Raw genomic sequence first — 27,821 nt, forward strand, 5'->3', positions numbered from 1 at the left:
TTGGGAGATGGGATGCAGCAGTATTTCCTAGGGAAAAAGTCTAATGAAATATATAAACTGTTTTGCTAATTTCTGGCTTTTTGTTGGCCTTCCTGACTAATAAGTTGCTAATGCTGTTCTAGCCCACCCCCTCATGGACTAACAATATGGCCTGTATTTTTTTTTAATTGACTACTCTAAGGGCTTAAGGGTTCATAATGATGTTTACTTTTGCATGCTAGTTGACATATGCTCCTCTGCTTTGAGCAAAGAGCAATCTGAATCAGGCCCCTGGTGGCTGTTGCTATTTATATTTATTTATTGCATTTTATTGTCCTTTCTGACCATCCAGTAACTGCTGTTCTCTGATGTATAAGAGATCCTGCAAGCAAAATCATAGTGTGCAGGACACATCTCCAGGGTCCCAGCAAGGCAACCATTCGGCTTTGTAGAAAATGTTATTTCATTCCTCTTCTCTCCCTGGATTTCAGATATCTCATCAATGGACATTCTATGGCTGGTTTTGGGGTGTTCCCCTCCTGCTTTATTATCCCCCACCCCCAAAAAAGTTGTTTTAAGCTTCTGCAAAATTTTGGATTCCCTCAAACATTGGAGATACTTTGCAACTCTTTGGAATATCGCTTTCTTTGGATACATAAGGAATGGTACTCACAGCTCAGAAGTTGGGAAGACAAGGAATGATATAATGAGGGAACAGGAGGTATATCACATCTGTTTTTATACACAGGTCCTTTGCCAGAGCAGGCAAAGAAATGTGAATGTGGTATACCTCTGATCTTTAAGTCTGGTTTTTGTAAGAGCAGAAAGCCAAAAGGTTGACTTAATGTTGGAGAAAACCTATCATCTTAGCACTGTCTTCACACACACATCCTCTGCGTCACCTGTTTAAGCTATGATCCAGTTTCTTCATCTTTTGTCTTCCCTGCCCCATATTCAATTGCAAATATGCTTGTCATGGTTTGTTTTTCAGTCTTTCTGGAGATGGTGCCTGAAAGTTTGTTATCCTTGGGTGGGTGGGTGGGTGGGGGGTTGACAATTGTCAATGCAAAATCCAGAGAAGGATAAAGTCCAAAGCAAGCCCTGGTGACTTCAGGGATATGTCCATGTAGGATACTTAGCAGCCATTTCAGGAGATGCTACCAAGCTGTCACCAGATATGGTTGTTATCTGGGAAATCCATGCAACCACTTCTATCAAGAAGGCTTAAGGTGGTTTGGAGCAGTGTGTGTGTGTGAAGACAATGCTGACAAAGCAGGTAATACTAGGCTAGAAGATAAGCAATCTAAGTTGATAGGTTTCCTCCAATGTTAAGTCATCTTGGCTTTCTGTGTGGGAGGCTGATGAAGATTCCATTTCAAGCATCTCCTGTTAAAAGGATCTGGAGCAAATGATGAACAAAACTTTCCCTGCTGAAAATCCTAGCAAGTCATTGCCAGGAAGAGAATGAGTCATAGTACTTTGGGATTATTTTTTTTTTATGAAAGGTAGACTAAAATGTTTCTACAAATAAATAATACAGCTCCAGTTGGCCTTATAGGATGGGTTCAGGGATGACCACGAGAGCCAGTGTGAGGTAGAGGTTCAAGTATTAGATGATGACTGAGGAGATCCAGGTTGAAATCTACCTTCAGCCATGGAAAGTCTTCGAGTTTGAGCCAGTCTCTTGGTCTCAGCCCAACCTACCCCTCTAAGAGGGGTGTTGATGGTAGAGCCCTCCATGTACCATGTCTTGAGTCTTAGAAAAAATGGCGAAATGTATACAATCCAGTAATTAATTAGGTTGGCAGTTATGTTCAGTAGGAATTCCGGGAGTTGTATACAAAGGGCTTGAGGTCACATAAGGACTTTGGGGCTTCAGGTTGCCCATCCTTGGGGCACATGGCTTGGAACATGTAGGTGGCATTGGCTTTCATGTCTCAGCATCTTCAAACTGCCTCCACCAAGTGCTTGGACCACTCAGGCTGCCTTCGAAGTAAAGGCAACAAGGATGACTTGAAGCTGGTGGCTAGAGCACATTTGTACATACCCATCATGCTGTTCACCTTTGGGGTAACCAGCATTATGCTGAGCATGAAAAGAAGTAAGAAGTGGTTAGCCAAAGAAGTTAAAGACATGAGATAAGGAAATAAAAAGAAAACATAGCTGCAGTTTGTTTACACCAACACCATACCTTATACATCTCAGTACCTTTCTACACCATGTCCACCCATTCCATTTCTCTAAATTTCTCACCTCTCTTCTTTCAGGATCTCATCAGCTCCATCCAACTTCAGCTTTCTGAGTCTTCCTCTCAACCCATTCACTCTTCCTTCATATATTTATTTTAAAGTTTGATCCTTATTCATTCTCTCCCTATGGCCAAACCACTTCCCTATGCCTCTTTCATAGCAGTCACTGACTTTTGAATTCAGTCCATGTTCATTCGGACCCCGTTCATTCTTGGTCTTACTCTTCTTGTTTAATCACACAAATTTCTTAAGTAACCCACCCCACTGCATTCCACCTACTTTCATGTTTTTGCTGACAAACCCAGCTCTCACTCCGATATAACAAGGACGGCAGCACACTCGGATATGTAACCATTGTAGCTTCTCTTGAGTTTTATTTATTTCGTATTTATTTATTAAAGAAATTTATATGGCTGCCCAACTTACTCATGGTGACTCCGGGCGGCTTACAGAAATAAAACCCCAAATGCCCCCACCCCCTTGGTGACAACAATACATTCAAACAAACCACTTGATGGGCTCTGCAAAGTACAGAGTCTTTGCGATCAGTTGCAAAGTGGTTTCTTTGCAACTGGTCAATGCTACCTTTCTACCAGTATTTGCATGTTTTAAAATTTCTCATATTTCCGGTCTTTAATACACATTCTGTTGAGATATGCATATTCATCTATTTGCTTTGGTTTTGCATAATTTGTAAATAAGTGTTCCTTTGTTGCACAAATTCATTTGTCGCAAGTGTTTGTTCATTCGCTGCAAATTTTCCTTCACTGCAATCATTAGTTCTATTTTCCCTGATTAGAACTAGGAAACCTATAGAAACAAATGGAGTTTGTGCCAATCTCTATCCCTTCCTGCCAAATCTACCTTACAGGGTTGTTTTTAAGTGGATGTAGTGATCCATGTGTAAACCACTGAGTTCTATGAGGGAAGGCAGAAATTAAACCCCCCATGTTTTATTATGCTTTAAAATATTTTATTTTGTGACTTGTGCAAAATAAAAAAGCAGATGTAAAATCAGTAAGTGCTTTATTTTGACTATGCAGTTTTGAACCACTGCTCTGTCTGTCTGTACATTCTGCTAAGCCAGAGTCAAAGCTAGACCCATTGAGGGTTTAGCACAGTGTTTTTCAAACTTGGCCACTTTAAGATGTGTGGAATTCTGGGAGTTGGTCCACACATCTTAAAGTCACCAAGTTTGAAAAACACTAGTTTAGCACCATGTGAAAACCCAGCATTACTCTGACTTGGTATGGCATTATGCCTGTTTAGTTTCAGTTCCTATTAATAATCTTTTAAATTATTTTTATTTTCAGGTCAAGCAAATAATGGAAGAAGCCGTCACCAGGAAGTTTGTGCATGAGGATAGCAGTCATATAATTGCCCTGTGCGGTAAGGGGTGTGGGGGGCTCCCGTTGGCCCCCCTGTCATGACATTTCTGCTGTGTGAACATGTTTTGCTCTCAGTGATATCACAGTATTTTAGCTCTCCAGGATAGAGCCAAATGATATGTTCAGAATCCCTGTCTAAGGTCCCAGAAGACATTCACACAACCTGCTTACCTGAATTAGCAACCATCATTTACTCAACCCAATTCTCTGGCATGAAAAGTAGACCCCTCAGCGAGCCGCGTGGGTTAAAATATGGCCAGCTAGTTTGTGGTTCATTATGTTATGGGAGTATAGCCTGATCCAGCCAGTGTGATGTAGTGGGGAGGGTGCTGGGCTAAGACCAGGGGGACCCCCCTCAGCCTCAGAAGCTCCCTGTGGAACTTTTGGCTAGCCCATCTCTCTCAGCTTAGCCTACCACACAGGGTTGTTGTTTTGGAGATAAAATGAAGTTATGACCCTTTGATCTCCTGCAGTTAAGGCAGGATATCAGTCTAATAAATAGATACACATTTAGCTATTTTGTCCCACCGTCTCTTCTGAAATCCAGTTTGGTGGGCTAGTTGGAGGTAGACCAGGATGGGCCATGGAAGCTCACTTAGTGATTTGGACCAGGCTGTAAGTCTCTCAGCTACTCACAGCCTTTTTATAGGAAAAAAATGAGAAGAGAAAGTGCTATGTATACCATCTTGAGTTCCCACAGGAAAGGTGAGCTATAAATCTAATAAACAGAATAAAACATTTTATGCCACCCCAGTGGGAAGTTGTAGTCCTTTCGTTATTAGATAGCTCAGACTCCAAGAATGACCACTCCATAGCCCTTCAAGCCTTTCTTAAGAAAGGACAGTGGGATTTTATTTTAAGACCAGGGTCAGCAACAAGTAGAGCAGGGCCAAAGCCGGCCAGCCTTCTTGGCACATCCAAAATGCTGCCTGGTGATCTGCCAGGTCAGACTATTTTGACCAAAGAGAGGGCAAGATGCTCTAGAAAACCCGTTCGGTTTTCATCATCCATCCTTGCGGTCACCCAAGGAGGGAGAAAGCAAAAAAAAGAGAAAATGGGGATGGAGGGAAGAATAGAGACCCCTGCCTGAACCCATCTGCAACCATGAATTAAATTTACATAATTATTTGGAAAGTGAACGTCTGGGGAGGGAGATGAAAGTGGGCCAAGTATCCCTAAAGAGAAATCTTGGAAGGGTTAATTTATGCCTAATGGAATGTACAGCAATTTAGTGATTCCCTTACAAGCAGAAAAGCAAGGTATAAAACATAAAAATAAGGAAATAGATTCAGGGCTCAACCAGCATACATGCAACCTTCAACGTTCTGTGTGGTTCTAAAGCCCCTTCAAAACTTGCCCATTTCCATGTGATAGAAGGGGGAAATTGTTAAATACATGGGAAGGGATCCTATTCAATATACACAATGAACCCATTAAAAGTCATCAAGCTTTGTCAGATTTTGTCCTGGCCCCATTTCTTTCTTTGTCGTTGAATCTGGAATGTCATAGTGCTGTGACTGACCCTTCAAGGATGTGGACTCTTTTCTAAGAAGCATGAAGAAGGAGGAGGAGGAGATTATTTGCAGAGCTCTACACTGTAGACCAGTGTTTCTCAACCGTGGCAACTTGAAGATGTGTGGATTTCAACTGGCTGGGGAATTCTGGGAGTTGAAGTCCACACGTCTTCAAGTCGCCAAGGTTGAGAAACACTGCTCTAGAGAGAAACAGCATTTCAATATCTTTGTATTTTAATACTCTAATATTTTGGGTTTGGATTAGAATTTTCATAGGCATAGTATTTAATATTTGATCATTGTATTGTGTTCTGGTTTGTTATCTTCTGTGTAATTGGCTGATTGTGTCTTTGTTTCGTCGTCCTATGTCACCTCTGCCATCCAACTCTGCAAAATTGTGTAAATGACTAATCATGATGGGCTGAAATTCCTGTTGCATTGAGCTATCTAAGGGTTTGATCAATGCCTTGTTTTGTCCAGAATTTGTTGATCCATTTCTCTTTCTGAGAGCAATCCATTTTCACAGCCAAGTCACAAAATCACAGGGCAAAGAGTTTCATCCTTTTCTCTGAATGGAGAATTTGGATATTCTGGAAACAGTATTTTTTTCCCCCTGCTGGTAGTGAAACAAGACAAGGGAGAAACAAAAGGCATCACCGGGGTGTATGTCTTTTTCCGGGGTAATAACAAATGCAGCTGTTCAAAGGACACAGTTGCTTAATCCAAACACAGCTAGCACTTATTTTTGTCTGCTTTTGAGCCATTCTTCCATCTCCTCCCCTTTTTCTTCATTCAATTTTTTTTTCACAGCTGTGAAATCAGAAGCTGTCATTCCTGGGCTAAACTGCCATCACAGTCAAATGCTATGGTGGTTTGTTTAAACTATGGTTAGAACAAGCTAGGTTCAGAAATAAAATGTTGGTCCTTCTTGGTTCTCTTTCATTGTAGTAAAAAGAAATCAGTCTCCCAAGCCATGGTTTGAAATGCAGAAGTGGAAGTTTGGGGTCTCTCTCTTTTGATGTTGAAAATTGAAGGGGAGGAGAGGGGGGCTGTATAAACCTGGGGTTTACCCTGATTTGTGATGTTGAAGTTGAAGTTTGTTTATTTACAGTCCAAGACCCATAATTAAAAATTCACGAGGTACAGCAGATAAAATACATACTGTATACAGTACACTTGCGAATAAGCCGAGAATTTTAGGTGCCAAATCACACCATAAAAATTGGCTTTGGCTTATCCACGGATGGCCTTATCTGCAAGTATATACGATAATACTTTTTAAAAGTACCCGTATATCCAGTATATACTTGTGGATAAGCCCATCTGTGGATAAGCTGACCCTTGAATTTTTAATTAAAATACCATGAAAAATGGATAATCCATGGATTACCCATGGTTAAGCCAATTGTGAAAATTAAAACATGAAAACATTTTGAGCCATTCTTTTACACTTTGGGTTTCGGATTTCTGTGATTTAGCTTAGCCTCCTAGCAAATCTGTGAAAATACCAAATTGCACGGCCATTCAGTCTTTACTTAGAAAAACTCGGAGAGATGGGCCTGCATCTCACCTCAGGATATAGAACGACTCAGTGTGCGCTTTGCAATCCATTTGCGTGGATCATTTTGGTTTCTTGTCGTGCGGCATTGAAGGTTATTGGATTTGATCGACACCTGCTGTTCTAAGCTAGTGGCTTTTTACTAAGTGATCATTTTAAGGAAGGAAAAAAAAAAAGAGATTCCTGCCTTGTGAACAACAAGGCTTGTTTTTTTAAAGTTGATGGACAAAAAGTTTTGTTCCTTTTGCTGCATGTTGATGAGATGCTTATAAGATGTGACTAATAAGTTATGAAATTATGTTCCTTTATTTTTTAGGGATGTTTTTTGTGTTTGTGTGGTTTGGGACACCCTTTTTGGGAAAGTGGGTTAAATTCTATAAATGCTTAAGTAACTGTTGGGACCACACTGTCCCTCTGCTTTGCTTAGCCATGGCTTTTGAATAATGCATTGTTGGCTCAGTTCACACGACACGCAGAGCCAAAGAAGCTACATTATGGTTTAGCATGATGGTTTAGAACCAGGTCAGTGTTTTACTAGGGGAACCCACTTGTTTAGCTAATGATCCAGCAACAAAATAGGATGCCAGCTCATAAAATGCTTCTCTCCCTCCACCCCACCCTGCAGAAAATCATCCTGTTTGAAGAGCTGCTGCCAGAGACAATTATATAAGCGGGCTTTGGGTTTTTCTTGAAAACCTCCACAGACGCTGCATTGAGTAGAGTTTTAAAATTAGAATTTTAATATGATTCCAAAGGGCTCTGTTTCTTTCTCGGTGGAAGCAGTAGCTATAACTTTGGTTCAAGCCACCAGGTCCTTCATTATGCGAATATACGAACAACAACAACAAAAATCTTTCTTGCTGTCTTTCCATCTCTCTTTCTGACTTACCACTTCCTGGGCTGGGAAAGATATTGGGAACAAAATATTCCCAGCCTGCCTATAAAGCAGCAGTTTGCACAATAATCCTCCAAATAGGGTTTGTTATGCATCTGTGCCGCAAACCAGCAAGAAGATTAGGATGCAGCCTATGAACAGTCATTTTGCGTGTGTGTGTACGCACGTATGCACATGCGTGCATGTGTCTCTTCTAGGTTTCTAAGCAATCTCCATTTGGTGTCCCATTTTCAGGTGGATGACGAAGAAATACGTGGGAAGCCGAATTTCCTTGCAACTAGTGGAAGCTCTTTGGAATTTTTTTTTTCCTGCGAAGCCCTGTATATTTCAGGCATGCAAATATCTACAAAATCTATACCTTTGCAGCAATAACAAAGTCTTAGAGCACCTTAAAGATGAATATTTTGAGAGCCAGTTTGGTCTGGTGCAGTGTTTCTCAACCGTAGCAACTTTAAGCTGTGTGGACTTCAACTCCCAGAATTCCCCAGCTAGCATGGCTAGGGAACTCTGGGAGTTGAAATCCACAAATCCTAAAGTTGCCAAGGGTGACAAACACTGGTTTAAGTGTTTGGATTCTGTGTATTGCATAAGCTGCCCCCCCCCATGGGTTTAATCTAGTAACCAGATTAAGCATGTTGCATGACGGTTGGTGAGTTTTGTGGTTGGGGATGGACATGAATCTGGGTTTATCCAGTCCTATTCCAAAAGTTCATCATGACACTGCCCTCAAACGATAGTTTCAATCCAGGTCAATACAACAGGCTTTTCTTTTTGTTGCTTGTGGAAAAACAGGTTCTCATCTCCACATCTTTCTTGTTTTAGCCCCCTTTTTCTTCTCCGTCACTCATTCCTGAGCCCTTGTCTGGACAGTCCACCTTGAAATGACGGAAAATGACTTCTTTGGCAGATGTGATCTCTCGAGAGGGACACGGTTTGCGGTTTGGTCTTGTGTAACTGACCCAGCCCTGTTCTGAAGTTCTCTCTGCTGCCATCATTGCGATGATTATGGCTGCTCTGGTAACATCCGTGCTGCTGGGGCGGAGGAACTGTTCATAAGTGTCAGTCCATTAAGGGCTATTAATAGCTGCTGGCAGTCTCCATAGAAAGGGAGCGCGTGGCAGGAATGGGGAAACAGCCTCAGATCTCTAGATATCCGTGTGGGTTGTGGAGAAGACAGCAATGGAAAATTTATCTCATAGGCAGAAGCAAGCTGTAAACCCATCTGTGTCCCTCTGAAAGACTCTGGAAGTGGTTATCAGGCCCTTGACACGAAGAAGTGTCAAAGTGCTGAACTAGACTGACCAACAGTCTAACCCAGCCTTTCTCAACCTTTTGACCCTGGAGGAACCCTTGAAATATTTTTCAGGCCTCGGGGAATCCCTGCCCATTCAGGCTCAAGTATAGGCCAGAAGTTACCAATTATTATATTTATTTCATGTGTAGGCCTGTATAGATGCATTAACGGTGTTCTTAAACTGAAAATAAAGAATGAAAATTACCTCTTTAATGTGAAGTTGCCCAAACTTGAAATATTTTTTTAAATAAATCATGATCTCCCAGGGAACCCCTAGTGACCTCTTGTGGAACCTGAGGGCACCACGGAACCCTGGTTGAGAAACCCTGGTCTAATATTAACCTGATTCTGGTATTCTCACCGTTTAATTGACCAAGTATTGTGCTAAATGTCTTTGGTTTCTGATGTTGAGATCTACCAGATCAGTCTTTGGATGATTTTTCTTTCCGCTTGAGTTTTCAGTTCTTGTGTCTGGAAGCCTTGAATCAGGAGTGGGTAAAAAGTAGATGTTTTGGGAGATTCTGTGGAACTGCAGTATTTTGGCAAGGTTGGAAATGGTTGGAACGTGGAAGTGGTTTAATAACAAAATGACTCCCTTCTTCTTTACTCATTGATTTTGATAGCTGTCATTCTGGATGCTTTCACCCTTATCCAGAAAAGGAATCACAAGTTGGCCAGAGCTGACATCCTAGCAGTAACTTAAAGCATTCCTTTGAAAAAAAAATTTCTCTTGTGTTTCTACACTTTTTTAGTTTTTTCTCTTTTTTTTTCTTTGTAGTTTTTTGTTTTTCTGTAGCTTTTATCTTTGTTTGCAACTTAATAAAATTCTTATTAAAAAAAAAAGACTCCACTTCTTGAGACAGTATAGTTCCCCAATTCAGTACTGATGCCTGGAAAAAGAAACCCTCAGCCCAGTGTGTGCTCAAATTACATTTTGGAAGGAAGAAAAAAAGAAAGGAAGGAGGGAGGGAGGGAGGGAGGGAGGGAGGGAATCTGCCAGCTCTGGACAGTTGATAGTCTGCCTTTTCCCTTATATATTTTTCGTATTAAATTTATCATTGTAAACCTTGCTGCTTGCATATATTTTTATCTCTGAACTAGAATGGACAGCTTTTCAAGGTTAGCCCCCCTCCCTTTTTTTTAAAAAAAAGAAGCACTAAAATTATAAGCATCTATGTGTGTTATGCTTCAGATACTCAGATAAGTTAGTTTTGTTCTACTGAGCTGTAGCTGATTTTATTACTCTGATTTTTTTTCTTTAGCTGTATTTTATACTTAGACTATACTGTTTGTTCCTCATGCTGCCTTTTATAACTTCCTTCTGAATACAATAATGACTTGAGAATAGTTGGATAGATTTAAAAATACACACACACACACCAACAACAACAAGAAAAAAAGTCTTTTCAGAATTCCTTGGCTAACACAAATGTATTTTTACAGGAACCCCTTGAGAGACAAACTATTTTTACAAGGTGGGATCCTCAGCTGAATTTTCTGTAGTTGCTATATTAAGCAGCTACTTTCACAAGCAGTGGGTTCAAATGACAAGAAGGACTTTAAGTATCAGGAGAAACTTCTTGATTTGTCAACCTTAAAAGTAGATGATCCATTGCAAGAAATGTAGTGTGCTGGATTGGCAGTGGGCTATATGACAATTGAGCTTGCTTTTGATTCTGTGATTCTATGAATTCTCTAAAAATATTTACATTTCTGCCCTTTTTTTCCCTAAGATTATTTATTTAAGAATTTTCATAGTGTCATGTTTTTAGATCAAAGTGCTTTGGAAGATGTAGTACAGTTGTTAAAATAAGGTGAAATCAATTGAAATACAGGTGTGGGGGGGTTTGATCTGTATTTCATGAGGCCCATTATGTGGTTGGCAGGTTAACGTGTTCAATAATGTGGCCTCATCACAAAGGCAAGATGGTGCTAGAAGCTCTTCTGTGACATCACAGCACAGAATTAAAACCAGTAGAATCCTTAAAGGTATTCAGATTGTCTCCATAGAGCAGTGTTTCTCAAACTTGGCAAGTTTAAGATGTGTGGACTTCAACTCCCAGAATTCCCCAGCCAGCATATAGTCTGCCATATAGTCTGAAGAAGGATGGTGGATGAATTTACTGTCCATTGTGTTGCTAGGGAACTTTTTGAAGCCATTAGTGGGCAGCTAGGACCACTGAATGGAGCAGAGCTTAACACAGCAGAGAAGCTGCGCACAGAAAAAGAATATTATCTAAAATAGCTTTAATGAGCACGTTAGAGAAATACAGGTTATTGATCTTACACACTCAGCCCTCCCAAGCATAAAGAATCACATGCTTAGACATGGTTAGTTTAAAAGTAAAGAGAGTCTTACTGATTCTATTCTTGGTTCAGTTACATCCATCTTTGGTGGAAAAATGAAGATTCTTTGTTTCTTCTGTTCCCTAAACTTAATGAACTCTTAGCCCTCATAGCTGCTAAGAGCTGCATGCAGGAAATGGGAAAAAATTTTGGCATGTGGCCATAACGGAGGGAGAGAGAGCAGCATGCATGCTGCCTCCTCGGTCAGTGGAAGGAGGAAGAGAGAGAGAGGAAGTGGGAGTGGCAACAAACAGCTTCCTTGCACATAGAGAGTCTGCATCCTAGAGCAACTCATACATATGCAAAAATGAGGCATGCTGATTTGTTAATGTCTCCAACACTTTTCACTAGGGATGAGATGAAATATTACAAAATTCTGTATTGTAAAAGCAAAATCATGACCTGTAATATTAAATGTGTACTGGGGGAAGAAGGAGAAGACGATTTGGCACATGATTTAGAATCCTGTGAGGTTTAGCAAAAGGACATTTGGGGGCCTTACAGGCTTTTTTTTTAAAGAATTGGTTTGTTTTTTAAGGATAAGAGGTCCAAATGGTTCATTTGGAAGGCCAAGGCAGTGTGCAAAGTTAATAGATGTGGCTGTATGAAAAAGGCAGAAAATGGGACATATTTATTTGGACCTGCATCTAAACTAGGACAGACTTCCTGCAGTGTACCACTTCAGGTTATAGGTAGGAAGAAACTGATTGAGCCCCACCATTAAACAGAGTGAGACTTTTAGGTATCATGGAAAAAACTACTAATTGTTAGTATTTAATATAGCATTATTGTAATTTTACTCCCAAGTAGAGACCCATGTTCAAGGGACGCGGTGGCGCTGCGGGTTAAACCGCTGAGCTGTCGATCGGAAGGTCGGCGGTTCGAAACCGCGTGGCGGGGTGAGCTCCCGTTGTTAATCCCAGCTCCTGCTCACCAAGCAGTTCGAAAACATGCAAATGTGAGTAGATCAATAGGTACCGCTTCAGCGGGAAGGTAACGGCGTTCCGAGTCGTCATGCTGGCCACATGACCCGGAAGTGTCTATGACAACGCCGGCTCCAAGGCTTAGAAACGGAGATGAGCACCGCCCCCTAGAGTTGGATTCGACTGGACTTTACGTCAAGGGAAACCTTTACCTTTTAGAGACCCATGTGGAATGTTCTCCCTCCGGGTCCAACATAACTTACTTTAAATGCTGTGACTGTATACCTTGGTTCATTGGCTGGGTACACACAACCCTCAACATAGTAAATTTGCTGAATTCGCATAATAAGCTGTGCTTAAAAAATGAAGCAGGTTACAGCATTACCCAATATAATTTTGTCCACACAGGACGCTAAGACTATGGCCTTCCAATAAGATGTTGAAATATGAACTACCCACTTCTATTTTAACCGAGACTAAAGCGTTGTGTGAATCCAAGCTACCTGTGTCTGATGAGTTGCTGCTTGCTGGACCACGTCCAGCACCTCTTTTTGTATGAAGTCATCTGATTGTTGTTTCTCCTCCAGGCCTGGAGCCAAAAATGACATTGCACTCCGCCTAAAGACAGAGAGAATTCATTGTGGAGTCATAAAAGTACTCTGACACATTTAATGAAGTTAGTTTGTTTATATAAAGTAAAGTATTGATTATCCTAATAAAATGTTGAACTAGGGACTTTGTGTGTGCTGGGTATCACATTGACCTCAGTTTTGCCTGTGAATTTAAGGAAGGTCTGTTGCTCTGGAGAAAAAAGACTTGGTCCATTTCACTTTCGCTCTTTTTCTTCCTCTTTTCAACGTTAGCCACATTTTGTTCCATTTCTTTTTTCTTTTTTTCTTTTGCACCCGTTTGCAATTTTAAAGCCCGCATAAAAAATCATGCCTCTCTCCTGCACATGCCTTCTGACGTGCTCATTTTTGTACACTGTCAGCACCTTTTCATTCAAGCATTCACACACACAGTCAAGAAACGGGATTTCTTTGAACTGTTTTATTGAAGCGTAATGAACGGTACAGAAGGCAAGCTGTGAATAAAGACTTCCTGCCAAAAACCTACTTTAAACTACATTCCCTTAGCTAGTTCCCTTTCCCACGAAACGTGTCACTCCCCCTCCCAACCAGATGGTATTCCTGTCGTATCTCAACCTCCTGTCCTTGATGTGCTTATAGCCAAAACAACCCCTTACATTCCAACTTCGCAAACCCCCTTCCACCGCCTTCCCATCCTGCAACCTGTGAGAATGACACAATGGGAGATGCCCTGATAAGGGTTTCTGTGAAACCTTTGATCAGGGAATCTGACATACACATTTTATCAGCAACTTCCTTTAATTGTATATTCCTTTTACAAATGTGTATGCTTTTCCCCAAGGAAGCAAATTTGAGCTTATTTTCACTGGCATGCACATTTTTTGGTGCCCATCTCCCTTAGAAGACTTGGGCATTGCCAGTTTTAGAAATGTGCAGAGATTGAAGGATGTAGCTGAATTCTGGCTAGTATACTGGCTCAGGAAATAGGCACTAAGGAACATTTGCATTACTTTGTCAATGGATGAAATTTAACTCCCATTGCCATTCCGTCATTTTGTGCTGTGGTTATTATCAGCTTTCCAAAATTCAACCAGAAGGCTTTTGATGTGCACTGCTCTATCATTTTGTTACATTTTTTTCTTTCTCTAGCCAAGAAACATTCTGGTTTTCTGCTTTTAATGCAAGAGAACTAGGTTGGAATCTGATATAGAGAGGAGAGGGCTATAATTTTCTAAAGAAAGGATTCTGTACTAGGAGCCATGCTTTGCATGCTTAACTCATATCCAGCAGGTCATGGTGGATTGCAAATAAATAAGTAAATAAATAAATAAATAAATAATCTACTTGAGGGATCATCCTTGGACCAGAGCTGTGGTTGTTCCACAGTGTTCGCTTTTTACCATGATCTATCTTTATTTTTTCCTTTGTTTTAGGATGGCTTGTTGTGACAATTTTATTCATGATGATTTCATTTCTTTTTGTACACTACTCTGCCCTCCTTCCTGAAGAATGTGGCACACAGGTAGTCCTTGTTTAACAACTGTAATTGGGACTAGAATTTCCATTGCTAAGTGATGCTGTCATAAAGTGTGATGTAATGTGACTGCACCGCTTAGCAACGGCAGTCCCAGCAGTTCCTGTTACTGTCGTTAAGCGAGGACCTCATGTGACCATGACTTCCGACTTCCTGCCAGCTTTCCCATTAACATTGCTTGTGGGAAGCTGGCAGGGAAATTTGCAAATTATGATCACATGACTGCAGCATACAGCAACAGTCGGAAATTCCGGCCAGTTGCCAAGTGCCTGGATCACAATCACATGATCATGGGTGTGCTGGGACAGCCAGAACTTTGAGAACCGGTCATAAGTACTACTTGTTCAGCGCCGTTGTAGGTTCAAATGATCGCTGAATGAGGACCACCTCTAATTGCAAAAATATAACCCTTTGCCTGCCTGTTTTCCATCTGGGCACCCCCCACAAGTGTGGGCCTACTCCCAGAATCTTCAGTAAAGTCCACACATCTGGAGGGAACCTGGCTGAGAAAGGTTGATTGCAGTGAAATCATATACATGCCTCTAAAAAATGTGCTTATTTGAAAGTGTGCATTGCAGCCTTTTCAAGCCTAGCAGTTTCTAGATGTGTTGGATTCCCATTGTTCATGGCAAGCATGAATGGGGATGAAGTTGGTAGTTCAGAGAAGGACCTGTCACTGTCTCCACAGCCAACTCTGTGCCTCATGGCTTCATTATATGGTTCCCAGCAGCTCTGTCTGATGAACAGACTGCCCAGAAGTGAAGCATGTACTTTACTGCAGGAGTGTGGAACCATGACCGTCAAATCTGAGTGGACTGCACTTATCCATGATTACTAGTCATGCTGACAAAAGCTGGGAATTCAACAGCATCTGCTGGGCTATGCGTTCCCTATTGCCCGTACTTTACTGCAATGGCTTTTCCGAGTGGGAGTTTACAGTCTTCCCCTTGAGTCCTTTTTGCAAACTGCCAAATCCAATTTGGACGATTCTTACGAACAAGGGCTTTTCAATGACTCTTGACTAGGTTGCTGCATTCCAAATTCAATTGATATAAGTGCAAGTAATAAGCTTTTGCATTCAGGTGGACAACTGATTTCCATATGGATAGATTGATCCCCACTTTTTGGAGTACAATTTTGGAGGTCAGCAACATAGCACTTAACTGCAGCATTTCAAAGCCTCTGCCCTTAATTATATGAGAACCCATCCTCTGTGGGAGAAAACTGAACAGAGATGTATTTAATGCTGGATGGGTAAGTGGCCTTTCTGGCATACGTATGTGAGAGAACAAGGGATAACTTTTATGTTGTTATAAATCATGCAAAGTTTGGAAAAAATATAAGCATTTACATGCAGAAAAGCAAGAAGGGAAGAATGAAGGAGGGTCTAAAGTGTTTGCATGCAGATGAGAGTGTAGACTTGGGCTTGACTTATTGCACATAATGTTAAGCCAGTGTCTCTCAACCTTGGCAACTTTAAGATGTGGATTTCAACTCCCAGAATTCCCCAGCCAGCATGTGCTAAGTTATAACATCTCTTTTTTCAGTTTTGAACCCAGCCAGCTGTGGTTTAATTGACAAAGGTTAAAATCTAGTGTGACTTGTGAAACCAGCCATTATGTTTCCTAAAAAATAGTTTATGGTTTCATACAATGTGTGGACTCAAGTAAGTGTAGCTTATTTAACGAACTGAAAACCCGCTCCAGAGACCAGGACTGAATGTAAGGTGCATTTAAGTTAAATATTAAGAGAAACATTTTGATAATAAAAGCAGCTCGATAATAGAACTAGATGGTTGGTTGGGTCTCCCAACACTTGGGACCTTTGGTTGATTGATTATGTGTCCTCAAGTCATTGTCAGCTCTTAGTGACCACACAGATACAGTAAAATTTCTCTATGACAATCTGTCCCTAACCTGGTCTTTCAGGTCTTCCAACAGTGGACCCATCGTTGCTGTAACTGAGTCCATCCACTTTGCTGCTGGCCATTGTCTTCTTCTCTTTCCTTCCACCTTTCCCAGTATTACTGTACAGCCTTCTCCAGAGAGCTGGGTCTTCACATAATGCATCTCAAGTAGGGTAATTTGAGCCTGATCCTTTGTGCCCTGAGTGAGAACTCTGGGCTGATTTGTTCAATGATCCATTTGTTTGTTTGTTTGTTTTCTTGGCTGTCCACAGTAGGAGCCTTCTCCAACACCAAAGTTCAAAAGCATCAATATTCTTCCTATCCTCCTCTTTCAGAGTCCAACTTTTGCTCCCATAGAGTGTCACAGGGAATACCATGGCTTGCATGATTCTGATCTTCTGAGACCTTTAGGCAAGCTGGAAAACCTGGAGATGCTTTGCATGAAGGTTGAGCTACATAAGAGTCTTAGCTCTCTCTGTCTGTGATTATATCTTGCCTTCGAAATCGACTGACTTGAACTTTTGAACACCATTGCTCTGGCTGCTTTATTTTCAGTTTCTTGCTTTCTAAGATCTACCACCAGAGTCAGCAATCTTTTCAGATCCTTAGTGTGAAAAGAAAAGCAAGGCTTATAATTTGGTAAGGCCAGTGAAATCTTGCCAATGTACTTGCCAAGTCTAGAGGAAGTTGGAGGCAAAAACTCCAAGATGTCAGTTTAGGCCCCTTTAGTGTAAATGCATGCCCAGTTAGAGGCAGCATTGAACCAACTTTGGGTGATCTAAAACAACTAAGCAACCCAGAATCTAATGAATACTTGGATGGGAGATTGCCAGGACATCCAAGGGATTTTTACCAGACTGGGAAATTGGAAAAACATCCCAGAAAAAAGCCATGGTAAACCACTTCCATACAGTTAATAAAAAAGCTTCATGGACAGCTTTTTCGTGAAGTCCCTAGCAGTTTACTCCAGGGAGTCTTAATTATTTTGTTCAGACGTGTAGCTTCCCCCCCCCCCCCGTTTAGCACAAGTGAATCACTTTCCTAGTAAACCAGACTCTCTCTTCTACTTAACAATGAGTGCCAATTTGGAGGGATGATTTCAGAGCTCTCCAGAAGTGGCTTTCCCCCACCGTCTCTTGCAGAGGGTGTTGGAGAGGGTCCTAGCTCAGTAGCCACTGGCTATCAATGCCCATTGAAGAAGCATCTCTGTGTTGTCGAAAGCAATTTGGATAAACCTCTCCAGCAGCTTTAGAGCTGTCAGGGCTCATTAGCAAGCACTCCGGTAAAATTAAAAAAAGAGAGAGAGAGAAAGGGATCTTTTCACTGCATCAACATTAGGGCTTCCTCACTGCAGACTACTGCTTGTCCTCCCTACATCTGGAAGGCACAGAGCTGTGCAGTGTCCTGCAGATCACATCTGGAATCATTGCTCCCCTCTTCATTTGTTGCCATAGTAGCCAATGCCAGCTTTTCTGATATTTAAATCCCTCTCTTGTCACCTGAGGACATGTGGAAGTTTGGTTGCTTATGTTCCTCTGCTGTCCTTCTGATCATTGGATCATTAGACTTTAGCGATCAACAAGCCTGTTTTTTCTGAGCTGGCTAATGACAGATTGCTGTGCTGACTGTAATGAGGCAATTAGTGCAATTGACTCTCTCTCCTGCCCCCTTCTCAGTGCTGTTAAATAAGCTGGGGGGGCATGTGGGGGCGTTGCCTCTTTGCCTAAGAAAAATAGAGCTCAGGGTTGCATATCAACAAGACCCAGGAGGTGAAAAATAAAGAAGGCAAATGCAATTTTCAGTGTCTGGCTTACTTTTTAACTTACTGCAAGTAAAACAATTCTGTGCAGCCCATTTAAACTGTGTGTGCTTCAATAGCATCTGTTGCATATCCAGAATTGAAATTTCTGGGCATTTAGGAAACAGGTCATCAGATTCAACTAAGATCCATCCTGTCTCTTAAGACTGCTGCCTCACTTTTTTGCCACTTGTTCTCCCTCAGACATTACCGAAGAAATACCTTGTTTATTTGTTCATTCATTTTTCGCAGTGGAAAGTCAAAGCGGTGAATGGCATGAAAACAAAAATATTGTTACATTAACATTTTAAATCAGTTTGGATTCTCTGAATCTATCTTTTCTTTCCAAAAAGTCTCACGTCCACATTGTTTATAAGGAAACACTGAAAATGTATGGGGATGGGAGGAAAGATAATATTTTCATGGCCCAGAAGGAAGGCTGCAACAATTAAAAACAAAACAATACAGCAAGGGACATGCTAGAAAATAATGTGATGTATTATGTTTTTTGAACCCAAAATGATCTTTGGCTAGTTCAGATCTAACACCAGATTCTGTTGTCACATAAGGATCTTTGGGCTCCTCCAGGTCTTCCTTGTTCCTTTGCACAGTCCAGATCTTACTTCTACTTGCTTTGGGGTAAACCATGCTTTGCCTTTTCACCTATTTTGCTTGCCTTGTGGAAACTATGATTGGGAACCTTGAGTTCAAGCCAAATGTCCTGATCCTGGCCTGCGGATGTCTAGTTTGCCAGATCTTAAGGAAAGACAAATCCTCAAAATACAAATGTCTGGTATTAATCCTAATCTTTGTTTATCTGGGCATTGACAGCTGGCGAAGTGTTCTGGTCTTTTTGTTTCCTTTTTAGCTTTTTATTGTCTCTTCTGAATGGCCTGTAAATGTTGTTTACCTTTATGTGCTTGTTGATAGCTGACTTGTCTGAGTGCCAAGCTTCCAGGGATTCCCTAGCGTTTTTTAGATTGAGCTTGGTCTACGATGCTCACCGTTTCCCAGTTGAAAGTATGGCTGAGTCCGTCCATGTATTGTGAGATTAAGGAGTGTCTTCTGACTGCCAGTTGGTGTTCATGGATGCTCTCTGCTAGTCTTCTGCCTGTCTGTCCTATATAGTGTCTGTTACAGTCCTTACACTGTATGTTTACAGTATATCAACACCAGGATTAACACCAGGCAAACAATCAAGCAGTAAAAAATACCCTGGCCAAGGAACTACCAACTCAGACAAACAATCAAGTAATAAACAACAGCCAAGGGGCTGCCAAGGAGAGAACAACACCGCCACCAACACGGACAGGGCAAGCTACTGTATATAAACTGAGAGCAAAGCCCACTCCCTCTTCGCACTGAAGATGTTGCCTAGTCCGGCAACGAAACGTCTGCAAGCAAACAACCAAGCTCAGAGAGCACCAAGGACTCCACAGTACTAATGACCTGAATGGCTGGTGAATATAAAAGGTAGAAGATTGAAGCCAGCTGCATGGAAGAGCTTTCTATAGCAACACTAGCAGAAGGAGGAATTTGGTTCCCTGGGAGCAATTTTTATTTTTATTATCCCGTTAAAATCTTTTTCTGTGGATATCTTAACTGGCAAATATTGCATGAATAATTCATCTGTTCTGGTGGCATCCTGTTGAAAGCTTAATCAAGCTTTGGGAGATCTCAGAACATTGAATGACAGCGTTTAACTTGAGAAGCTCACTGACAGCTTGTTTTTAAAAAGCCAAACCTAATATTTGCCTGTGTCCTTAAGCAAAGCGTGAAGCTATTCTATTTGTGGCTTACTCATAATAGAAGAAACGTGTGAAGATAATATACTCAAATTTGAAGCTCTTGCCACAGTATTGCATTTGGCTCTCAGAAAATAGAAGAGATATGCCGTGGGTTGGACTAGAAGGGAGCAAGAATATTTGGGGCATGTTCTAGCCAAGCTTGCAAATACTTTAGGAGATAAGTCGGGGTTTATTGGTGAGGTCTATACACCCCACCTCTCAGACCTACATGCACTTATCCCATCCAATATATACAGTCTCATTATTTGCATCGGTAGCTAACATGGCAATATGGTTTTTGTTTGCATGCTAGACATTACTTCTTGTATATTTTCTGATGCTACCAGTCTCTGGGATCAATATTCTATTCTAGAGTTTTTTCCTACCTCCTAATTGTCTGTGTCAGGCAGTTCTTGGACTGGAAGAGCCAGGAAGCCCAAATTTCTCTCTTTTTCTCTCAAAATGTGCGTCTTCTTTTTAATGGTACAACTATCCTGTCTCTGTTATATGAAGGGCATCTGTTGGCAATTCTCTGTTGCCTCTCTGTGGTACTTCTAAATGGGCCTCAGCAAATCTCAAAATATCCTATAGGTTTAGCCCCATTAGTATTCAGAGATCGTTTTAAATAATCGTGGCTTAAAAAAGCCTTAGATAAAATTCAATTGCAGGGCTTCTCTGTGGAAAGTCAGTGCTCATTAGTTTTTGATAATGCTAGAACCGCCCTTAAACAACAAATCTGGGATATAAATCTCCAAACAAATTTAAGTAAGGTGCTACACCCCAGTATTTCTCATTTTCTTCCAAAAGGGTTCGTTCAAGCCTCCTATTTATCATCTATTACAATTTTGAAATATCATAAGGCTTTCACCTTAGCCAGGCTGGACGCTTTGCCCTCAGCAGTCCTTTTTGGACATTTTAAGGGTACCCCTATGCACCTTTGGTTATGTCCATGTGGTAATGGCTCAACAGAAGCTCTAAGCCATTTGCTATTATACTGTTCCCTGCATAAGGACTCTAGATAGGCCCTTATATATCTGATTTTGAAGAAATTTCCAGGTAGGGAGTGTGATTTCTGTTTCATGCTACTTCTTTCGGACAAGGACTGGGAAATATCCTCCCAAATTGCCCAGTTTTGTGCTACCATCTGCATGGTATGCTGCACCATTGCTTTGGTATAGAATTTCTTAAAATAGTATTTTATTTTTATTTATTTTAGTGTTTTTATTCTTAGTTATTTTTAGATCCTATCATACTTACTGTTTTTCTGTTTTATAATTATAATTATATATATATATATATATATATATAGAGAGAGAGAGAGAGAGAGAGAGAGGGAGAAGAATGTAATACTGTTATTACTAGATATTTTGATAGTATCTGGCCTTAGGGCTGTAATAAACTTGGTTGATTTGATTTGAATCTCAAAATATCTGCAAAACTGGTACATCAATAAAGTGGACTAAGTTTATATAAAGATGCTCAAGAACAACTGGCATTTTAGTTCCAGATTTTTCCTTAGTGTAATTGGGTTGTATCCTGGATCTTGTACCTGTGGTCCTTGGGTCCTGCTGTGGTTTCCCTTTCCACTCCTTCGCCCATGTTTGGGCCTGATCTGATGATGCTGGTACCTTAGTAATAATTCCTCAGAAGGCAGCAAATCTGAAAACTCTGTTATCAGAGAGAAAGTTGGCCCATAAGTATTACTTCAGATTTATCTTCCTAACCCAATTCCTCCCAAATGGAATGGAAGTACAGCTCCCAGAATCCCCAACTAGGATAGCCAATGGCTGTGCAACTGGGGGTTCTGGGAATTACAATCCCAATATATCTGGATGGCACCAGGTTGGTGAAGCCCACCTCAAACCCATTTGTTTTTGTTGATCTTGGAGGTTGTTTTTTATTGGGTTGACTTTTAGTTGTCTCCTGTCTCTCTCTATGGTATATTTTGTTCTCTTTGGCAGGAGCTCACATGAGGCTATCAAGAAAAGTCATACCAAACCAATCTCCTTTTTGACAGAGTAACCAGTTTAGCTGATCACTGGAATGTGGTGGATATAGTATATTTTGACTTCAACAAAGTCTCCCATGAGATCCTAGTAGAAAAGATAGCAACATATGACTTGAACTGTGCTAATACAGAAGTGGTTAAATAATTGAAATTAGAAAGTTAGAAAATATTATTAGAGCTGTGCATGACATAAATATAGGGGGAACAGCAGGCCTAAGATTTAGGAGGACCACAAAAAGCTGGAACAATGAGCAGAAACCAAGGTGAGCTTCAGCTGGTACAAATGCAAAGCCTTATGTTTCGGAAGGAAATATCAAAGGCATAAGCATTGGAAAACCATGTTGGGCAGCAGCATATCTGAAAAATATCCTGAATCCCAAGACAGACATGAGCCAACAGTTGTTTTGCATCTACAAAACAAAGTAAATGCAGTTTTAGGTAGCGTCCACAGAGATAGTGTCAAGATCAAGAAAAGTGATAGCTCCTCAGTATCTGTGGGATGGTTGGAGGTCTTGGGAAAGTTTAGCCTGGAAGAGAAAAGTGTTTCAGGAGACATGATAGCTGTCTTCCAAGTCTCTGAAGGGCTGTCATGTAGCAGATGGAGCAGAACTGAGCAAAATTGTTCCAGAAAAAACAATGGGTTTAAATTATATGGAAGTAAATGTTAGTTGGACATGAAGAAAAATGTCCTAACGATAAGCTGTTCAACTGTGGAAAAGACTGCCTTTGGGAGGGGGTGGATTCTCCTTCACTGGAGGTATTAATATGGGTTCGTTGACTATCTGTCAGGGATGCTGCAGTACAGGGAGTCCTTGCTTAATGACCACTTGTTCAGCAACTGAAGTTACGATGGCGCTGAATGAGGGGGACTTACGACCTTTCCTTGAAGTTGCAGCCATGTAGCACCCCCGCAGTTGCGTGATTGCGATTCAGACACTTAGTAACCAGCCTACATTTCTGACAATCGCAGCATCCCGTGGTCACATGATCGCCATTTGCGACACTCCCTGCCAGCTTCCCACAAGCAAAGTCAATGGGCAAGCCAGCAGGAAGTTGCAAGTCGCAGTCACGTGAGGTCCTCGCTTAATGACCTGCGATGATTTGCTTGACAACAGCAACCAGAAGTGCCAGAACTACCATTGTAAGTTGGCGTGGTCACGTGATTTTTTAAATTGCAACCATATTGCTTAGGGATGGAGTTTCTAGACCTAATTGCTGTCATTAAGCAAGGACTACCTGTAATGGGTTTCTGCACCAGGCAGAGAGTTGACCTGGATGTAGGCATGTATGTATGTATTTCTAACATTTCTATTCCATGTCTCTCTAACTGGTTTTATGCAGCATAGACAATCCAAGTTCACTTCCAACCTCTCCATTTTTTGAAGTGTGTGTGTGTAAATGTGTGTATGATTGTTGATGTGTAGTGTAGATGATTTCCAAGTTCACTTCCAATCTTTACATTCTGTAAAATATATATGTAAAAGGATATATGACTCTTGTTGTGATAAGTGTGTGTGTCTGTATGTTTCTTATGAAACTTTCTCCTCTCAGATGTTTGCACACCACTACCCAGACAGTCTCTAACAGTTAGATATTTTAGTCTACATTTAAATGAGAATGTATGTTTATATTATGTGTACATGTGTGTATGTATTAGAGCTGTCACTGTGTGTATGCTTTTAAGCTGCTATTTTGATTACTTCTGTTTGATTACCTTTTAAGTGACTTGAGAAAACATGGTCTAGGAAGATGACTGGCATCAAAATATTTTTCACAGAAATAAAAGGGGCCTCCAAGTATTTAAGATAAATTCAACAGCATAGACTCCTGAAGAATTCCTGCATGAACATCTGGAGAGCTATTGCCAGTCATTGTAGATTTGGGGCAAGGCATTTTCCTGTGATCATATGATCCGTGGTTGATGGATGAGGTGCCATCAAGACGGTGTTCACTGTTAGCAAAAACTTAGATTTTCTTGATGATTATCTGTCCCTGACTTGGTCCTTTGGGTCTTCCAACTGTGCATCCATTGCCACTAACTGAGTGCATCCATCTTGCTGATGATCCTCCTCTTCTTCTCTTTCCTTCCACCTTTCCCAGCATTATAGATTCTCCAGAGAACTGGATCTTTGCATAATGTCTCCAGAATACGATAGTTGGAGCCTGAACATTTGTGCTTCGAGTGAGAACTCTGGGTTGATTTATTCGATGATCCATTTGTTTGTGATCTTGGTATTTTCAGGAGTCTTCTCCAACACCAAAGTTCAAAAATATCAATACTCCTTCTATCCTGCTTCTTCAAAGTCCATAGACTGCCACAGGGAATACCATGACTTGCACTATTCTGATCTTTGTAGGTATAGACACATCACAGCATCTGAGTATCTTTTCGAAGGTCTTCATGGCTGCTCTACCAAGTGCACATCTGCAGTGCATTTTTTGACTGCTTGTTCCTTTACTATTGATAGTTGATTCTAAAAGGCAGAAGCTATCTACCACTTCATGTTCTTCATTGTCAATTCTGAGGCTGCATGTATTGATTGTATGACATCCTATAATACGGAATGCAGGGTGGAGAAGAAGGGAAAGCTACAGAAGAATTACCGAGGACAGTCAGTTATCTGGTCATTAACCCCAGTAATGGTATGTGCTTATTGAATGAATTGACCATTTGGCTGCTACTTGAAAGACATATTTTCACCCCTACTTGATTAGCATTCCTGTAATCATGCTCAATTTGTGTATCTGTGTGTGTGTGGGTGTGTGGGTGTCTATGGTGTGTGTGTGTGTGTTTTCCTTGAAGACTTAGGGCAGACAAGTCTACATATCTGATGCCTGTCAAGGCTGCTTTTCGTGAGCCTCCAGCAGCAGCAGATACAGGAAAAGAAAACTGTGCTGTGGAGATAATTAGATTTCCCCCCCATCTTATAAATGCAATTAAGAAGCTCTGCTTGCCTGATTTCTGAAGCCAGCGAACTGTGGACCTGTGTGTCTGTGTCTGTCTGTCTGTCTGTCTCTGTGGTGTATTCCTCGCCAGCCGTCAAAGTAGTCCACCAGTGTTCTTTTAAGCCCTGCAAAATGACAAACAAACAGGGAGAGCAGAATTGCAAAGCGCTCGTGTGAGCTGTGTGCGAGGTGATTCTAGTTTTATCCAGGAGTTCACATATTTTGGGCAGTTAGGATCTACGCTTAAATTGGGGGGAGAGAGGGGAAGTGTCTGCGGTGAAGGGGCAAAAGATTGTTTGGTTTCTGTCTGGGTTTCAGATGGAGTGATGGGAGGCAGTTTTAAAGATTTATTTTCCTTTGTTTTAACCTCTTTTAGAGGCTACACCAATGTTTCTCAACCTCGGCCACTTTAAGACATGTGGACTTCAACTCCCAGAATTCCCCAGCCAGCCATGCTGGCTGGGGAATTCTGGGAGTTGAAGTCCACACATCTTAAAGTAGCTGAGGTTGAGAAACGCTGTCTTAAGGAATGTACTTTAAGAAAAATACTATTTCAGGAATGCTTTACTTATTTTTTAAAAATCTTCAAAATATTGTTTAATTTTAAAGTTTAATTAATTTTTAATTTTGCATCAAATATGAACTGTTCATAACAGGACGGGCAACATTTGACGGGCTGGGAGTTGCAGCTCAGATTCATGACATTTTGAAGAGCTGCAGAAAGCTTTCCAGGACCGCTCTGTTGTTAAGAGGCAGAGCTATATCTTTAGTCTTTTTGTTTGCTTGTTTGTTTTTTGGGAGGAATTTTATTATGGGGAAGGGAAATCATGTCCCCCAAATCCAGTCACTTTCCGGTACACCAAACCAGAGAATGGATCTGCCCCCCCATTTATTTGATTATTTCTTAATTGAGATTACAAGAAGTCCTTGTTTAATGACCGCAATTGGGACCAGCAACTCAGCGTTAAGTGAAGTGGTCACTAAGTGAAACTGCAAATGTGCTTATGATCTTACTTCAGCTTTCCTTGGCTTTACAGATCTGCGAAGGTCATCAATGCAAGAATTGGTTGTAAAGTTATTTTTTCATCACTGTCATAACTGTGAACAGTCTCTAAATGAGGCAGTCACTAAATGAGGACTACCTGTATATAGAATGTCAGTATCCACCTAATACAAAACATACCAAATACAAAATATACAGTAGTATATAGTAATTATATATTATTGCTATATATTATCGCACAAAAACTGTTAAGAAAGAAAAAGAGTGCGGAGACCTCGCCTTACACAATTTTCTTCAGACTCCGCCTGCACATCCTGAGTGTGTGACAGCAAACTGCAGATAATTCCTTGGTGGTGAGTTCTGAGCAACAGTATGTTGGCTTGCAAGACAGTCCCTGGATTAAAGATTACAGCTTGCATGGAATAACATAAGCATGCTTGGGATAAAAGTGGATTAAAAAAAAAGTTTGCTTATGCTGTACTGGCCGACATGTGCCAAAACCAAGACACTCCTTACTGTTATCAGGGAATGCTGCACGTAGCAAGGGAACAACTAAGGCTGGTAACCTGGTTTGCACCTTCTGCACAGTATGATAAAATGTTATGTGAAAGCCTTGATGGGCTAAGGACGTGATGTGCTGGGTTGGTGACCTTCTGAGGGCACTTTTAGCTAGTTAGGGTAATACCATGGGAATTTTTCAGATGTTATTCCAGTTTTTGAGGTCTTTGCTGCTTGCTTCTCTTAACTGCTTGTGCCATATATGTAGCTATGTAGACCTGCACCACGGATGTTTTATTTTTGTAGGCCACTGAGAGTCTCATGATTGCAACGGCTCATCAATCTCACCAATCAATCAGCACTCATTCATGTTCATTCTGGATGCTATCTTCCCGTTTTACCCTCATTTTGTCCCTTTGCATTGACAACCCTGTGAGGTAGGTCAAGCTGGGAAAGAATGACAGGCCCACAGGCAACCAGTGAGCTCCCTGCTTAAATCAGAGCTGCAACCTGGGTCTCCCCAGTACAAACTCAACACCTTAACAAGGACCCTACATAAAAACTATACTGTAACCCAGTGTTTCTCAACCTTGGCCACTTTAAGACATGTGGACTTCAATTCCCAGAATTCCCCAGCCAGCATGGGGAAGATTTTTAAAAAATAAGTAAAGCATTCCTGAAATAGTATTTTTCTTAAAGTACATTCCTTAAGACAGCGTTTCTCAACCTCAGCTACTTTAAGATGTGTGGACTTCAACTCCCAGAATTCCCCAGCCAGCATGGGGAAGATTTTTTTTAAAAAAGTAAAGCATTCCTGAAATAGTATTTTTCTTAAAGTACATTCCTTAAGACAGCGTTTCTCAACCTCAGCTACTTTAAGATGTGTGGACTTCAACTCCCAGAATTCCCTAGCCAGCATGGCTGGCTGGGGAATTCTGGGAGTTGAAGTCCACATGTCTTATTTGGCCAAGGTTGAGAAACACTGGGTTACAGTATAGTTTTTATGTAGGGTCCTTGTTAAGGTGTTGAGTTTGTACTGGGAACGTGTGGACTTAGCTTATTGGATGGGAGGAGCCCATGAAAGGTTAATATTTCTCTTTGCGAATTAACCTGCCCTCAGCCAGCTCTGAGCAGACCTCAACTAAATAATTTCAGCTGGAGAAGTCCAATTAAGCCTCTTTGCTCCATCATTTCCACCTTGAGGTTGATTTTGTAGAAAACCCGCTTTCCTGTCTGTTTTATTACTGGGTTTCTCGTTTATTTGATCTATGGGTCTTTATACCTGTCAGCTTGCAGAGTGTGGGCTGATATATTGTTTAATTAGCTTCCTTTACTAACCCCTTAAGCATGTGGTCCACTTTAATATAGCTTTTGAGTCTTCCCACCCACCCAATAAATTCCATGAATGAGATTCAGCCCATTCTCCAATGCTGGGCTGTGGGACACCCTGGCCTGTCTCAGAGCATGCAAAGTTTTAATCACCCCTTGCATGCCTTCAGAAGTTGCTTTAAAAAGTCCAAACACTTTGTTTTTAATGTTTGCTTTTTTCAGTTGACCAGCTGCCTGAAAGGCCTCCAAAGCAGCCCTAATAGTTTTTTGCAATTT

General features: G+C 41.1%; 1 protein-coding gene across 4 annotated transcripts in view; it reads left to right on the forward strand.

Annotated features, from left to right (window-relative positions):
* SGSM2 (small G protein signaling modulator 2) overlaps positions 1-27,821 on the forward strand; it is a 126,452-nt gene that overhangs the window by 19,717 nt on the left and 78,914 nt on the right. For all 4 annotated transcript variants that reach the window (XM_063297138.1, XM_063297130.1, XM_063297121.1 and 1 more), the window contains exon 2: positions 3,542-3,617. In XM_063297138.1, coding sequence (XP_063153208.1) covers positions 3,542-3,617 — 76 coding nt within the window. The remainder of the gene's footprint in view (positions 1-3,541; positions 3,618-27,821) is intronic.

This window comes from Candoia aspera, chromosome 1, assembly GCF_035149785.1.
Source record: "Candoia aspera isolate rCanAsp1 chromosome 1, rCanAsp1.hap2, whole genome shotgun sequence".
In the NCBI taxonomy this organism is placed as follows: domain Eukaryota; kingdom Metazoa; phylum Chordata; class Lepidosauria; order Squamata; family Boidae; genus Candoia; species Candoia aspera.